The sequence below is a fragment of the Amyelois transitella genome, chromosome 4 (genome assembly GCF_032362555.1).
Source record: "Amyelois transitella isolate CPQ chromosome 4, ilAmyTran1.1, whole genome shotgun sequence".
Lineage (NCBI taxonomy): Eukaryota > Metazoa > Arthropoda > Insecta > Lepidoptera > Pyralidae > Amyelois > Amyelois transitella.
Window position 1 is genome coordinate 4,980,793 of NC_083507.1, and position 14,241 is coordinate 4,995,033.

Consider the following 14,241-nt stretch of genomic DNA (forward strand, 5'->3'; position numbering starts at 1 on the left):
TTTCCCTGTGCTTCTATTCTAGGCTAAAATTAGCTTAAATCTATGTTATTCTTAAAACTCTGGTCTATTTCTGTGCCAAAATCTGTGTGTGTGTTGTTTATAAAAATCGTTCCTGCAGTTTTTACTTGTTGTTATCGAAAATAAAATGTATCCTTTTAATATATTATTAATTTAGAATGGAAACATTTATTTCTTGGAACAAAATTTTCGGGGGCTTTATCATATCGTCTAATCTTGTTGCTAAGGTCAGACTTTTCACGATTTACACATATATAGTCAGCAGGTGCGATCGCTTACGTAATGACTTGTTGACATAATAAGTGATAAATGTTAGGAAAATTCGAATAAGTGATATTAATTAGATGTAGCATACTTTCATGCCTAGTGGTCGGTGGTGGTGGTGCGCTTGAAGCGCAGTGTCCGCACAACTGTCGACTCCGGCGCAACGCGCATGCGCAGCAGTCTGCCACAACGCTGATCGGTCTTCCTCTTGTCCTTATGATAAACGCATCCTTAAGAACTAACAGAAAATAAAGTGTTATTAAAAAGTGATGTTAAAACAATTCTCATTCATAACTGCTGGATTTTCATTCATCTGAGGTTGGTAATTTACGAACTCTCTTTTTATTTAGTTAGTAAAAGGTAACTTTTTTAGTTTAACAATTTTTTTATTATCGGATTGTTAAGAAATAAAAAAAATTCTTCTCATTCTTACAAAGAACGTATAAAAATTAATGCATCGAAAGGACCTACTACATAGGTTCTTGTTACAATCAAATTTAAATAAATTCATAGTTATCTGGTATGTTCTATCTGATGAGAATGTGATGTGGATACGGGTGTGAATATTACAAAAATTAGACCGTTGGGTTTTATCCCAAGTGATTTAAGGGATGAAATTCACCTTGGTTTATCAAGATTGTAACTTTACTCGTGTACATTTTCACCTTATTACCTTACCTGTTAGGGTAAGATCATACTATTTTGCCATTTTCATAAAATAGTATTTCATTTGGTAATAGTACTCACACCCATAAACTAGATGTCTTCGAGGAGTCTTCTCACATATGTTCCTCTTGACGTCTATCTTGGTTACATCCCTACGTCTTCGGGGAGGAGAGTGGAGTTTTGATGATCCATACATACATACATATAGTCACGTCTATCTCCCTTGCGGGGTAGACAGAGCCAACAGTCTTGAATAGGCCACGTTCAGCTTTTTGATGATATAATCCTCGATTGGGTGGGTAAGTTAGTTTTTACACGACATGATACATTTTGAGGGGCAACCTGACACATATTGTATCACGGTTAAAGCTGCGCTAGATGAAGGTTGATTAGTCACCTTTTACGATATCTGTGAGAAATATATGGAGTGGTATATACATACATATAGTCACGTTTATCTCCCTTGCGGGGTAGAAAGAGCCGATAGTCTTGAAAAGACCGAAAGGCCACGTTCAGCTTTTTGGCTTGATGATAGAATTGAGATTCAAATAGTGACAGGTTGCTAGCCCATCGCCTAACCCAAGAATCTCAAGTTTATAAGCCTATCCCTTAGTCGACATCCTATGATATATGAAGTGGTCCTATTCTTTTAAAGCCAGATCAATTATTTATGGTAGGTATATGTAGTAAATTTAACTATTCGATTCGATCAACCCATTATGTGATAGTTTAGTAATGTACTTATTATATTATGTTCCGTGCTAACACGCGCGTAAGTTCCATATCTATCTAGTATACTTTGTATTTAGGTAGGTACTTAGTGGGGTCGCAGGAAAAGCCATTTATAAAGAACTATGTAAGTGCCTATTTTTGTTCAATAATATTTTATATAACATTAAAAGTATAATATTTATCTAGGATGAGAGCAACAGAATTTCGACCAAGACCAAGATATATTATTTGACAATTTAGCTTTCATATAGTTTGTATTGTCGTATAAATACTATCTACCTATCGTTAACTATGATAATATACCTATGATTAATTAAATAACTATGACATGCAATTAAAAGTTTATGCTTGTTAGTTACAAATTTTGAATAACATTTACTTTTCTGTAATTTATGTATGGATAATTAAAAAAAAAAAAACTTGCTTAAAGTGATTTTTCACTAAAATTAAAACTCTTTTTATAACTTTCGCAATGGATGACTAAAGACCAAAATAACGCATATTTTAGAACAAATTTAATTTTGATTTGATTCGTCTTTATTTGCACTCTTTAGTTGCTAGCCTCTGATGGAAAGTTAAGGTGCAAAGCAAAATTAATTGTTACCGTACATTACTATAGGAAGAACTTCGAAGGTAGAAATTGCCTACCTACCTAAGAACTATTTACCATGCAACCTCATCACAATTATTAGATTATATTAAAACACGTCATCGCCTTCTCCTGACATCAGTCCATCGGTTAAATCCTCATCCCTCTGGAGAGGAGCCCAGGGTTCGGTTAGACTAAATTGGGTAAAAGAGGTTTTGACACGAAGTCACTGCCTAACCTTCGCAAGGAAACTTATCCCATACCTAATTGAACATGACATTTACTTATATACCCAGTCGCCTCAATCTGTAGGTTTCGTCAATATCAAACCGTTGGTTAGCAATCAAACTACTCTACGTATCTCTTAAGAGAGCCATAACGTTTCGGTAGGTAATTTGTGCATCACGCAATATTAAGTCAAGTGCATTAACCGCTTGACCTCTGTACATCATTAAATAGGTATCCTAAAGGAAAACTTGTTTTATTTATATATTGGAAAAAGTACGTGAATGTTTATAGTTAAGTGTTGAGTTTTATTTATCTTTCTCAACTCATTCGTTTGAATATTAAGGACAATAGGTTATCTCTTTCGAAAGCAGGATAACATTGCTTAGAAATGAGTAGGATTGACCTAGAAATGCCTTGCTTCACAGTCAATCTGTGTTAGCAGTTAATTTGACATTATATAACTTGGAGCTCAAGAGATGTCTCCTAAACATAATATATTTATAGCAAATCATTCAAGTTTGGACGAAATCTTAAGTCAGACAGTTTTATGTGTTTATGAAAAGAGGTTATGAAACCTTAATTAAGTGAGCTTTTGAATAACTTATCAAGGTCAAAACTTCATTGCACACACCAATTTGTTAGGTCACTGTTTTACCTGCAATATACAATATCCTTTATTAACACCCTTTCAATCTGCAAGGTAAAAACCGTAAGAATAAAATGTTACTAAATGTTAAGGCTATTTACAAAATTATTCATACTTCACAGCGAATAAATCGGTATTGTTGAATAATATAATCTGTTCAAGACATTAAAATAAATTGGTGGCCACCATGACGGAGTGTTGTATAACTATAATAAAGAATATCGACATTACAGTTGGTATCTATTTGATTCGATACGCCTCTGCTGCTTATTTTTAATCGTGTTTTTTAAGGCGATCCGATGTTAATTACAAGCATACAAGGCTTAGCAATTGTTCAGCGCTTATCATAACCGCAATAATCATCACCAGGAATCCAGGCGAAATTATTGCGTCGATCAGTTGCGTAAAGAAGCACGAAAACCAGTCTCGTGTTACCGCTCCATTTCAAGCGGCGGTTTAAACACTTATGAGGAAAGTGAAAAACATTTTGCGTATCCTGACCCTCGCCGGCTACGGTCACATCCGGCCTTTCGCAGACTCCGAGTAGATATTGACATTTAAACAATCGATAACGTACGACAATCAGCGCTTTGAGAAGCCGCGGGCCCATGGCTGAACTTTCACCGTTTGTTAGTTTTGCCTCCGACAAAGATGTCACGTTGCGTCACGTCATTTATGTGACTAGCAAGGCGTGTACAATTTTATATAATGCCTGGGATTTGTCAATTGATTCATTGTCTTCTTATTTTGATCGTGGAAAAATTTATAAGTATTCTTTCAAACATCATTGCTAGTTTCGAACAAAGCAAATGGCAAAGTGCATACTAGAGGGACAGCGTAGACAGAGAGATGAAAGCCATTAGCTGGCGAGACTGGCTTGGGTTGACGGTCCATGAATCGGCACATTAACCCACTCCCCGACTATTACGACTTAGCACACCATTCAGAAACTCGGGTCACAATCCCGAGTTCGCCCTACTTTGCATCTGAGAACGTCCCTCTTTCAACTTAAATACGAAAAAGAAACCTAAATACGATATTCACAAACGGATATAAATGTCGACACTTTGTGACATTACAATTTCCCATCCGGCATCTACATTCCCGTCATAGTGATATGATGATAAATTCATACTTACCTGGGGAAATTTAGGAACCTACTCTCGCATCGCAGTTTTTGTTAGAATACATTTTAAGCACGGAACTGTAGCGACTTCATACAATATTTACAATATTTCTCAGCACTCGTGTGATTAAAGCTGTGAAATTCAGGCAACAACATACTTATGTTAATAAAACATAAGTTTATTTTATGGTAGTGGGATCATTTTATTTTATTACAAAGCTGAAGTGATTTTTTTTAGCATCGTAAAAGTTCTACATTAAAAACAAACGCTATCTTTGATATCTTCGAAACTGACAGTACCTACTGTATTTTAACAAAGATTTATTATTTTCAAACTTCAAAAAGAGGCAGTCTTAATTCATCATGATCCTAAATTGTTTATTTAAAAAGTGTTTTTCTAAATTTATTAAGTAAACGGTAGTAAAGTTATCATTTACTTGATGCAATTAGATATTTCTACCAAGCACTTGTTTCATGCAGAAGTGAAAGTTTTATCTCCTTACCACAGAGCTCGTGGCCTCATGAGAATGCTACGTCCTGTGCTGGTTACACAGTTCGCTGTACTCAAAACAAGATATTTGAAAACAAATGTGGACCTACATTTTCCATTTTTAGATAGTTCTGGGGCACTTTAATTAAAAAGTAGATACAATTGTAGATATATTAATAGAGTAAGTTTTTTCAATCGATCATCGATATTGCTGCCTGAAGCAATATTTATATTTGCCATAATATTTTGATACCCGCCGACGGGCGAGTCCCTTCCTGCAAAGCAACTTAGCCATGATTGATAACTCGGCCGCGACGGTATGACAGGATGGCCGACCGTTTTTAGGTCAGGCTATAGAAGCTCCCTCTTTGTGTACCTAAAGCTAAATATACTTATTTCAAAATACATAATTTCTGTTTCTTACCTATTAAACACAATCAATGCAACAGTATGTTTCTAGAAAAGAGTAGACGAATGTTTAAACTTTACCAAATCATTTCAAAAATCAGTTTGCAATTATTTGTCGAGTTTCCGATTGCAAAATGTTTGTAATCCTCCATGGCGAAAATATAGCGACACCAATAGCTCAAAGACATAGTTATTTAACATATATAGGTATGTTTTTCATCTTAATAAATAACACGCTATACCAATCTATAATTGGGGCGTAGTCAAGATTTTTGGCTTAATTACGGTTGGTAGTAGGTAAGTCATGTTCTTGTTATTAAAGTAAAATTCAGGCGTGAACATATATTATTGTAATAAACCGAGCATGAGGCAAAAATATACGAGTACGTTGGAATAATGTATGCATTACGCGTTTCTGCCTCAGGTTTCTGAGCCGAGGTAATTGGCACCAACCACCCGTCAAAACGGTGCAATTACTTTTCACCGAATAATGTGCGTTATTTCATTTGAAAAAATATATTTTTACTATAATATGGCATTGATTACCTTAAAAAATTACTGAATTATTTAAATCAAATTTCACATTAATCTGTGATTTGGTCTTATCTAAAAGATAGTTGAACCTTCTGAGTTTTTACATGAAGCAACAATTGGGTAATTTTGGATTTAATTTTATAGACATTTCAAATATTTATGTAGTTGTCTTCAGAATTAGTATATATATCTTCTTAACATCATACATAACATTCATATACATATTAAACATTCATGACATAACTAATAAGTTAATTTTTACTAATTATTACTAATCAATTTATGCTTTGAATAGGTAAAATTGCACATTTCGAATGATGGAATATACGAGGATATGGAGCGAATCAATGACGAAAGAGTCAGCAAAACACGCAAAGTGTCGCAAAATATGTGCAAATGAAAGGAAATACGCATCAACATTGACTTTAAATATACAATTTTTTACATCATACATTATCTGGTATGTCCAAAGCTACAAATTACCTATGAACTTTACCCGTTTGAGGTTTAGCGTCCCTTTCAAAGAACAGTAGCTACTTAAAGAAAGCGTGGCCTTTCAGCCTTTTCAAAAACGTTGGCTCTGTCTACCCCGCGAGGTATATTCAAATTAATTTATTTGCCAACTAAGTGTAGGTACATTAGCCTTAAAATTAGGAATGGACGTGTCTTTTTGTATGTTTGTCATTTCTTCCTTTTTGCAAAAACCAATGATTTGGTCTTACATGCGTTTACATGAAAGATAAGATTTTTAATATAATGTATTCAATGAAAGTGAGTGTCAATGAATGATGAGTTATATTTGTGGAAATAAGCTTAATGCGAAGTAGTTTAGTACGGTCCCGATTACGAAATATAGACGTGATTACAAAACTGAAATGCCAAACAGAAGTGTAATGTCGAAACAAATGACCAATAAGCAAGCGCCCAATAACCCACTTATACTCGTAGTACCTATGTGTAAATAAAATTAATAAAATACGCATGTACTTATACATTATAAATTTTATTTTTTTTGATCTTTAAAGAGTTAAAAAAAATTAAATCTAATGTCACACCTCTTTTTCGGAGGGGTAGGCAGACACTACATCTTTTCACTTGCCATGATCCCTGCATACTTATTTTGCTTCATCTACATTAATACAAGTCTATACTTATACTTATAGAAAAATACAAATAGAGATTGCACTAGGTATTGTTAATTGACTAAAATGTGGTAAAATTATTCACATGTGGCCACGATATGCCGACGGCCATTATCCGATAACCGCGGATGTCACACCGCCGCGCATCTGTGGCATGCAGTGCGTTCACTTGCAGACAGCCTTAGTGCTGGCGAAAATGAACGAAAATTGTGGAAACATAGCCGTCAAGTTCGAAAGTTGAAGTATATAGATCTCTGTTTCTTCTTTGCGTGTTCTCAATTGCACTCTCCGCCGCCATGCTTCGGGGGGCTTGGGGTCAGCTGTCGGTCTTTTCTGTTTCTACTTTGTCTGTTCTGTAGATCGTCGTCAAATTTTAACCCATTAGCACGCATATTATCTCTAGCGACGTAAATATAATATAGCATTTTAGAACAAAAGTTAGTAAATAGTTTTAAACTGTTTCTTCACAAAGATGAGCCTCGTACTATGTCTTCCTCCTTTTGTATTTGGGTACTTGTACCTTGTTGGTTGTCGAGCATTGTTGAATGTTGCGCACGCGATCACCCTCAGTGCAGCGTGCAATAGGTGTGAGTGCACACTTCATATTGTGTTATTTATTGTTTGCCAACCCGCAACTGCGTATCAAATAAAAAACAAGCTTTGCATAAACTTTTGTCTGACCTCCCTGCAATATAAACGGGACAGATGACACAGATTGAGTTGATTTGGACGTAATTTTGACTTGTGTTACGAGATACTAACTCAACGATACTATATAATAATTAATTATATAGATAAACATCCAAGACACAGGACGGTCAGAGAAACTAGAGAAAGTTCGTTTCTCATCATGCCCTGGCCACGATTCGGACCCAGGACCTCTGGTGTCACAGACAAGCACACTACCGCTGCGTCACAAAGACCGTTAGTTAAAAGGAAAAACATCCCAGCCAAGATCACAATGGATGCACTAAATAGAAGTGCTTCTTCGCTTCTTTCGGGATAGAGATTGTTGGTAGTTATATTAAAAAGTCAAACCACAATTCACGAATTAGTCGCTTTAAGGTACTCAGTTGTAAGAGCGGCTAAAATAAATTTACTAATAACTAAGCACTATGAATAGCAGATATAACATTCGACAAAGAATATTTTGGTTGTATCTATGAATGATAGTAAAGATGTCACTTAAACTTTCCGAGTGTTTAGTTTTTTTTGTATATTATATAAGAAAATAAGTGCTACAGATATAATTTTTGATCACTGTATGACATTCTACCGTCACCTTTATATATTTAAATCCATCAGAGATCATTATTTCTTAATACCAACCTTGAAATAAAGAAAAATTTACTTGCTATTTTCATTTATTTTCCGAGACTGAAATGTTTAGGAGGATTTATTTAAAACGTCGCCTTTAAAGCCATTTCATGCGTGCGTTAAATTTAAATTAAAAGAGGATCGTGAACCTATCGGCCTCCATACAAATTGTTGAGGATTATACATTCACAACCCTCTTAAGTAAATTAAATATACAAACAACAAAGGAATTCTAAATGAGTTATTTATTTTACAAAAATATTTATTTCACACATTTCTATACCATTCATTTATTGCTGAGCTAAAGTCAGTTTGTTCTGCTGTAGCACACACATTCATTGACTTGTATACCACTTTGTATTTATTTGTTAAACTTTTTTTTTATATGTATTAACATATATATCAGTTTTGTAGCGATTAATATACGTTCTATATCTAAGTAACGATTTATCAAATGTTTCCCTCGTGTCCTCTCATATTTTTGTAACAATATAGGACATATCTTGACAGAAATTCTTATGTGTCTCATATTTGCCATATTCCGTACATCCACATGAGGGGAAAGTGATCCTCTAAGCGTTCATGTAAGCATGAAAAATCTTTATCTGTTTTCGTTTTCGCTCCTACTCTTGAGTTATCGGATGTGTGAGATAAGGAGAAAATACGCAATTTATTTGACGTCGCACCGCGGCCGTTTTTCCCAAGTCGTTATTATCGTGTTATATGCATGACATGTGTATAAAGATGTCATAGAGAAAAAACGAGACTAAATTGCCGCATTTGAAAGATATAAGAAGATAATTACATACACGACTAATATTTATAAAGTCCATTTCTTTATGTTTCAACTGAAATAATGGTAAACAATCATGACACGTCTTGTACCTTTATTTCAATAGCTAAAGAAATGGACAGTATATAAAAGTTTAGGAAATGTTAACCCGAACTAAATGTTTATGTCAACGGAAGCATACGATTTACCTGGCTTGAGTGAATAATTTTTAGGTCTACTCGAATTATTCGAAATCCCTATTCAGACCAAGAATTTTGTTATTTAGACTTCATCCTTACTCCGTCAGTTGCTAAATCACAACATTTTAATCACGACGTGCAAGTAATTTTATCCCTAAAAAGTCTTAAATGCAATTACAAAGAATCATGTAATTAAAAATGGGTACTTAAGATTACGAAGCTCTATACAAATTAACCTGATTAAATATAATGTATGTATATTATACACATAGGTATGTTTAAATTCGTAATCCCACTAAGGTGGTTAATTATGAATTAATTAAATTCGAAATCTAATTAACACAATTAATATAAAAGCGAGCATACAGATCCGTAAAGATGTGCGTGACGTTTACAAGTAAACTAAGTAATCTGTTTATTTTTGGTATTCACGGCCGCGCCAAACCAACATTACATTTTGAAAACAAAATGTCGCTTCCAACGTGCTTTTCTTTTTAATTAAATTAGTAAACAAACATGTATTAAAAATTAGGGTAAATTTACTCAGCTGGAACTCAGTAAGACTATTCTGAAAAAGAGTTTTAAATAGAAAATAAATCGGAATGGTGAAATAAATTAAATCGATTCAAACAACAGTGAACTGGTCTCAAGGTCTGATGAGTAGTGACCCAAATATTCAATGCAATCCAATTTTCAGTACAGTGGGCCTTAATGTTTATCGAATTCATCAAAGGAATTTAGGGTGGATTAAAAAGCCTTTCTTCAATACAGCCTAATTGGCTTTAGGCGGGCAACCGGGCCTTATCAAAGCATGATTGTTCAGACCGATAAGTTTCGTCAGATTCTCGACTGAATACACAATACCACTTTCGTATAATTAATTCTTATATTGTCGATGGATATTTTAAGCATAATGGTAACAGATATACAGAATTCAAAATACTTTCACTTGTATTATACATAAGGCGCTTTATTCTACATGTATGGAATGTGATATTACGGTCAAGTTCAAACGTCAGTTACTTGAAGGTATCTTTTGAATTGGACTTTCCACTATTAGAACGGTTAAGATTAAGACATCGAACGGCTCCTCGAAATAGACCTCTTGCAATCTGTAGCTTTGCAAGTCGACCTTTTGGACATTACAACATTACACCGTCTTTATATTATGGATTGAGTGTAATACACTAATATTATGAAGATGAATGTTTGTAGGTCGGATGTTATAATCTGTTAAATATGTAAAAAACAACTTATAAGTATACCCTTAAACTAAAACTATAATTAAGTATACGCATAATACACTGTAACTATTTTAAATATTACAATACTTTTATTTAAGTTGTTTGAAAGGCAGTGTTTTTCCAAAGCTTTTTTATTTCAACAGAACAATTATGCACCCTTATACATTGTAAGATTTATTATTTTACTAGGTACTACTAATTTTACGGCCTATCCTGGTACGATATAAGTATATAGGAATTATAATTTACTTCAAGTGACAGCAGGATCACACTAAAATTTTAAGAAAGTGAAGCTATGGTGAAGAGCTTGATTTAATACAAATAAAATACGGCTTTGACTACGGATTCATACAAACAATAAAAATAGGGTTTCCATTTCTTTTCGTAACTTTAAGTAATTGCTTCAGAGGTAGATCCTCTTGGGAATTTTAAATGTTCCTTCGTCGAAGGACAAGGGATTTGTTTGTTGGCGCTTTTTTTACATTAAAAATATCACAAAGGTTTCTTCTTTCCGTGTCGACGGTAACCTAAACAAGAATCCCTATTATCCCTATATTGTTCTGCCAGTATGACAAAGGTTTAAAGATTTACAAAAGAAAACAATCTCGAGCAAATCTTGTCCAGCATTAAATATGAAAAAGATCTTTAAAGGTTACTTTATTGAAAACATCGACATATTTTTCAAAAGTCTTGTCATATGTATATTTTATTATAGTATTGATTTATATATATTATATTTAAGATAGTAACCTTAGTTTCACATAAATGATTCTAGGTATGAAATATATCTACTTTAAAGAGACACCTTTGATCAACTTGTCATAGTAAAATTTTAGTTTTTTTAGTTTTAGTTTATTTAGAGAGGCAAGTATTTCTGTATGTTAACTGATTTCTAAAATATCGCAACCAGAAGTTTTCTTGCCTAAAATAATTAAAATATTTTTTTTACTTTCAGGTACTCTCACATATCTAGTGCTGTAAACAAAAGACAAAAATGACATGGGTTTTTTGTTTCTAAAATCAGTCAAAATGTTTTTCATGACCAATAGAACGATGTTCGTAACGACAGTTTTAGTGTTATTTAGTGTTGTGGGTGCGAATGTGAACTCTTCCGCTAGTGATGTGTCGGTGCCCAAATCTAGGATGTGGTGGCTTAAGACGCTGTTGGACCATCACTACTGGATGGACGTAGTTAATAACACGTCACTGCCGAAGAACTGTGAGGAAGACCTGAAGAACTACCTCCAAGCCCTTGAGAATGGAGAGCTATGGGCTTCTAAGAGTAAGTACTGAGAAACACGCTTAAAAATGCTTTAAATTGCAAATCAAAAGTAACTTAGTACTATACATAGGTAAGTTCCTACTCATGTAAAATTTTATTATAATTGCTCTTCTATTATAGCTTTAGCTTTGACTTATAAAAGCTCTTGCAACATTCGCGAAATAGTTCACTTGTGCAAGGTAGCGGAGTAACACTTAAAATAATTATGATAATTTGTAACGGAGGCTTCTATTTATAATTATACTAGTATCGTGTTTATAATATAGGTTTAGATGTCAGTCGGTGAGATAAGGCACACTATCATTTAAGTTATTTAAAAGGCGATACCGATTGCAACTGCGTACAGCTTAAGATAGTTGACCTGTTTTATAATTGTATAATACGACATGCGTATAGCAAACGCCTCTCTTTGCGTCATATTATGTAAGTTTGGAGTGGAACACGAGTCGAAGAAAGCCGTCTCGTAGCAGCCTGCGCGGCGGGCGCGCCTTTGCGATTTGTCCAAGTGGGTCGCTCGGCCACTCCGAGCGCGCCGGCTCGAGTGCTGCAACCGTGCCCAGTGGGTGCATACAACAGATAATAAATAACTCTGTCAATATATGATTTAAATGCTTAGACAGTAAGAAAGCTTTAATCCTCTAAGTAAGACGACAGCAGCGTCTTAAAAGAAATATAGGTTTTATAAAAGTTATGCCGAGTAAAATAAGATAAGATCCACTCCACACAGCTGGACATGAGCAGCGATGGCGCAGTGCATAGCTACATCATAAGCTTCTAAAGAGCGTTGACATCAGACACGCAGAGAAAATATTTCGTTGTATATTTTAAACCACTTCCAATTTTTTTTAAACCCAGTAAGCCCATGTTTCAAAGACAAGAGCATTTTCCTTATACAAGTGGGAATACGATTTGCTATGATGCAAAATAGAAAGTGCGTACAAATACCGTATTTTCTAAATAAAAGCAGTTAAATATTCCAAAAACTTTTCACTGCAAACATCAGTGAAATCCTTGCAAATCTTATACAATCAACTTATTGTCGATGACGATATTATATTATAACTCTTTAGTATGTAATATTATTGCTTTCTATTACTATTCACATGAAGATGCCAACAAAGATCTCAACCGGTTTGTGTGCACGTGAGCGTGAACATTATCTAATTTTGTGAAGACTATAGTTGCATTCGTAATACTCGCGTAGCTATAAGAAATGAACTGAGGAACATGCAATTATCTTAGGTATTTTTGCCTGAAGACTTCTTACATAATTAAGTAAGTAAAATCTTTAATTGTTCAATAAAGGAGAACGTTACAAATATAAAACAGTAGTACCGTACAGAGGCGGGAGTATCCCTAAATGGGATCTCTTCCAGCCAACCTGACATGAAGAGGATTGCATACAAAATAAGTAGTTATAAGTTCGTAATAAGTTTCAAATAGTTTCATCGTTAGTAGAAATTAGTTCCTTTCCTTGAAAAAAATCAACGTTTACTTTTTAAGTTGCCTATGGTACATTTAACTGTAAGCATTTTTTATCGGAACTTTTGGACATCTTAAATAATAACTATATTCTGTTTTCTAAGGGAAGTCTTAATTATTGTCCTATGAGCACGCAGTCAAAAAGTGATAATGATATTTTAGATTGTAATTTTAACACGTCCAAATTCAGTGTATTATATGGATATATCCATTCACAACGAATGGATGTATCCATTCACAACGTTGGCAGATCATTATCGTCATTTCTTTTGGCAAACGTACGAGTATACTACACCACACAGTCTACACCACGTCATGTCATCATATACTTACTTGTGTGCCATAAGTATCACACTAGTTTATAAATAAGAAACATATAATACTTTGTTAGTAAAAAATTTGTTGTTTTACGTAAATTCCCATTCACGTGGTATAGCTCACTTGAATACTTTTACTTTAGAGCCTTAAAGCTAAAACCACACATCTTACTTTATGTGCCTAACCAAAAATAAGCTAGGTATTAATCGAGCTTATCGAAAATAAGATACAGCTTATATGGGAGAGAATACTGTAAGTAATTTCCTAAGTACTACCTACCATATAACACATCGGACAAGCAAGTTCTTTTCTACCCAAAAACGGAATAAAGAACAAATCTTCATGACCAATTAGACTTTACGTAAAGCTTTCTAGTTCAACACTTATTTTAATGTATTCAAAATCCCGAGCATTATGCTGATAATGAAAGAACAGATTAATATTTTAGTACCAACAAACCTACCAAATATAGGCGTGGCGTGATATCATTTGGGTTCTCAAGTGAGCGATAATTTTGGCCCGGCCCTGACTAAACGCATTAGTTGTAAAAGCTCGCTTTATTAGTCTAAAACGCGTGACCCAATTCGGGAAATATGCACCTTTTCTCTTGGCTCTCGAAACTGAAAAACAAAGAAATGAGAAAGAATAATAAGTCGGATTATCCTAAAATTGTTTGAAGGAGTCAGCATGAAAGGTAAATAGTAAAGGTAAAACTCGGTAAAGATTGATAAGTATTTTTTTATAATTATATAGAGATAATTTAGATAGATAGGCAAACTGCAT

The 14,241-nt window shown here is 34.1% G+C and overlaps 1 protein-coding gene across 1 annotated transcript in view; it reads left to right on the forward strand.

Annotated features, from left to right (window-relative positions):
* The first annotated feature begins 431 nt into the window (after positions 1 to 431).
* The window catches only part of LOC106138651 (nose resistant to fluoxetine protein 6-like), a 55,037-nt gene continuing 41,227 nt past the window's right edge, over positions 432 to 14,241 (forward strand). Inside the window, exons 1-2 of the mRNA XM_013339863.2 lie at positions 432 to 600; positions 11,332 to 11,658. Of these exons, the coding sequence (XP_013195317.2) occupies positions 11,376 to 11,658 (283 nt within the window). The 5' untranslated portion in view covers positions 432 to 600; positions 11,332 to 11,375. The remainder of the gene's footprint in view (positions 601 to 11,331; positions 11,659 to 14,241) is intronic.